A 2,291-nucleotide genomic window follows, 5' to 3' on the forward strand; every position below is an offset into this window, starting at 1 on the left:
GGGGCTGATGTCACCCCGCGCAGGCACCGCCTCTCCAAGGAGGGGCTCCTCTCTGAGCAGCAGCATCCCCCTCCTCGCTGCAGATGCTCTGGCATCCCCCCCCCAGACCCCTCCTCCCACGGCCCTCCGCCTGCCCAGCCTGAGCTGGGGCTTGTCCCTCTCTCCCCACGGCCAGTCCTTCCCCATGGAGGGGTCCTTTGTCTGAGCTGCTGCTGTGGTCACCTCCACAGCTGGCAAGGACCCTCACGCTGCCTTTGCAGCAGGTCCGAGGGCTGCTGGGACCCTCTGCGGTGGCTGAAGGGGGCTGAGGGCTCACCCGGGCAGTGGCCGTGGCCACCAGCTGGTTGTTGCCACCCTGGCACTGCGTTTTGAACCCATTTGGAACCAGTGCAGGGAGTAAATAGTTCCCTTCCCATGGTGGAAATTCATAGCAGTTCTACTGGGTGGGATCAGGATTTGCATGATAAAAGAAAGAGCAGAGGCAGCCTAGGCCCTTTTATTTTCTTTTTTCCAGGCCAGACGTGCCCAGGGCAGAAATGCTTTGGACACTTCTTGCCTGTGTTGGGAGGAGCAGCTTAAATCCTTGGCTCCAAGACCAGGTTGTTGCCAGCTCAGACTGAGACTTAAATTCAAGTTGATGTTTTGATGTCACAGAGTAGCTTTTAATCCTCTTTGAATCCCGTACCCAGGGACAGACAGAGGAAAAGGGACATTAGCTCACAGCAAAGGACGGTGAACAAGGGGACCCGAGCGGCGCAGCACTGCACGAGGGGCTCAGCACAGCACCAGTAAGGATCTTCCTGCTAAATTATTATTAACTCGGGGTAACAATACGGGCTGTTTCGATGCAGCACAGCAGGGGGGTTTGCTACCTCGGAGGAGGCTGCTGCTGGCACCAGGCAGAATTCAAACTATTCCTAGAGCTCCCCAGGACCCCATTACTCCAACCAGCCCTCTCCCAGGGTCTCCAGCTGCTGTGCTCAATCCTCCTGCCGTGCTTTGAGCACAGCAGCTGGGGAAGGGCTTGCTGAGCCCTGGTGAGTCTGTGGTTTCTCAGGGGTAGGATCCTGGAGCAGCAGGAGGGAGCTTTGTCTCAGCCGATCAGCAAAAGCAGGTCAGACACTGCCCAGCCCTGCTCCCCCACCAACCCTGCACCTTCTTAGGGCTCCTGTCCCTCAGGCCTGATTCGACAGGGACAGAATGAAGCTTTAGTGCAACGCTGGGCTGGTGCTTGCGCCTGGGGATAACACCAACCCTGCACTAGCTGGGGCCAGGGGACAAGGAGGGGGGTTGCAGGAGAAGTCCTGCCCCAGAGTCTTGTGTCCAGTGGCTGCCCTCAGCTCACTGGGGCTTTCCAGGTGGAAATGCCTCTTGCAACACCAAATCAAAGCTCTTTCCAGGAAGGGTGGGAGCAGCTGGTGCTGGGAACTGCCTGTGTCTGAGCTGGCAGAGGTGAGGAGAAGCAGGCACCCTGCTTGGTTTCTTCTCTCCCCAAATCTTCCATTAAAGCCCAGAAATGCTCTGATCCTGCCCCGGTGCTGGGATGGACCCTACGGTGCTCCTGCCCCAGTAGTGGGAACAGCTGGAGGCACTATCTCTGTAGCCTTGTCTGCATTTGCTCCTTGCCCCTAATTAAATAAACACCCCAGAGTTATCGAGAGCTGCTGAAAAAGCTGATTCAACATTAATTAGTAACTGAAAAGATGAGTTGGAAAGGGAATGATGGGAGCAAAATACACAGGCTTTTGTTTGCAGTGAAAGTGCAGAGGGCTCCTGCTCTCCCTCCCGGCCGCTCACCTCTGGCCCCTGGTCCTCATGCAGAGAGATGGCACCTGCCCCATCCTGAGCCACCATGCCTTGGGACTTCCCAGGTCTGCTCCCAGCCTTGCTGACATAAAAAAAAACCAAACCTGAAATCCCAAGAACAAGCCTTCCCAAACAGTGACATCTGGGGAAGAACAAGCCCACAGCTTTTCCCTTTGCCCCAGAGCACTGCTCCCTTGTCCCCTTGGTTAGGGTTTTTCTCTTGCTGAGACCAGACTGTGAAGCAGCCTCCCCTTGAGGTGGAGTCTGGTAGCTTTAATACCACGAGGTTGGCTTTGAAATAAATGTGGCAAGACCTCAAAACTGGTTCGTGTTGTCCCTTCTGCTCTCAGAAATGGTGTCCAACCCACACCCTCTCCGGGAAGGTCCTGGCATCAAAGGCACAGCCAGCAGCTCTTGGAGCTGCCCGCACATGTGGGGAGCCCTCCCCCCTGCCAACTTGGTGGGGATGCTGGGTGGGAAAGAGG

General features: G+C 56.4%; 1 protein-coding gene across 1 annotated transcript in view; it reads left to right on the plus strand.

Moving 5' to 3' along the window:
- The first annotated feature begins 1,815 nt into the window (after positions 1 to 1,815).
- The window catches only part of VTN (vitronectin), a 3,883-nt gene continuing 3,407 nt past the window's right edge, over positions 1,816 to 2,291 (plus strand). Inside the window, exon 1 of the mRNA XM_009995121.1 lies at positions 1,816 to 1,871. Within this exon, the coding sequence (XP_009993423.1) occupies positions 1,816 to 1,871 (56 nt within the window). The remainder of the gene's footprint in view (positions 1,872 to 2,291) is intronic.

The sequence above is a fragment of the Chaetura pelagica genome, unplaced genomic scaffold, assembly GCF_000747805.2.
Source record: "Chaetura pelagica isolate M959 unplaced genomic scaffold, ChaPel_1.0 scaffold713, whole genome shotgun sequence".
Taxonomy (NCBI): domain Eukaryota; kingdom Metazoa; phylum Chordata; class Aves; order Apodiformes; family Apodidae; genus Chaetura; species Chaetura pelagica.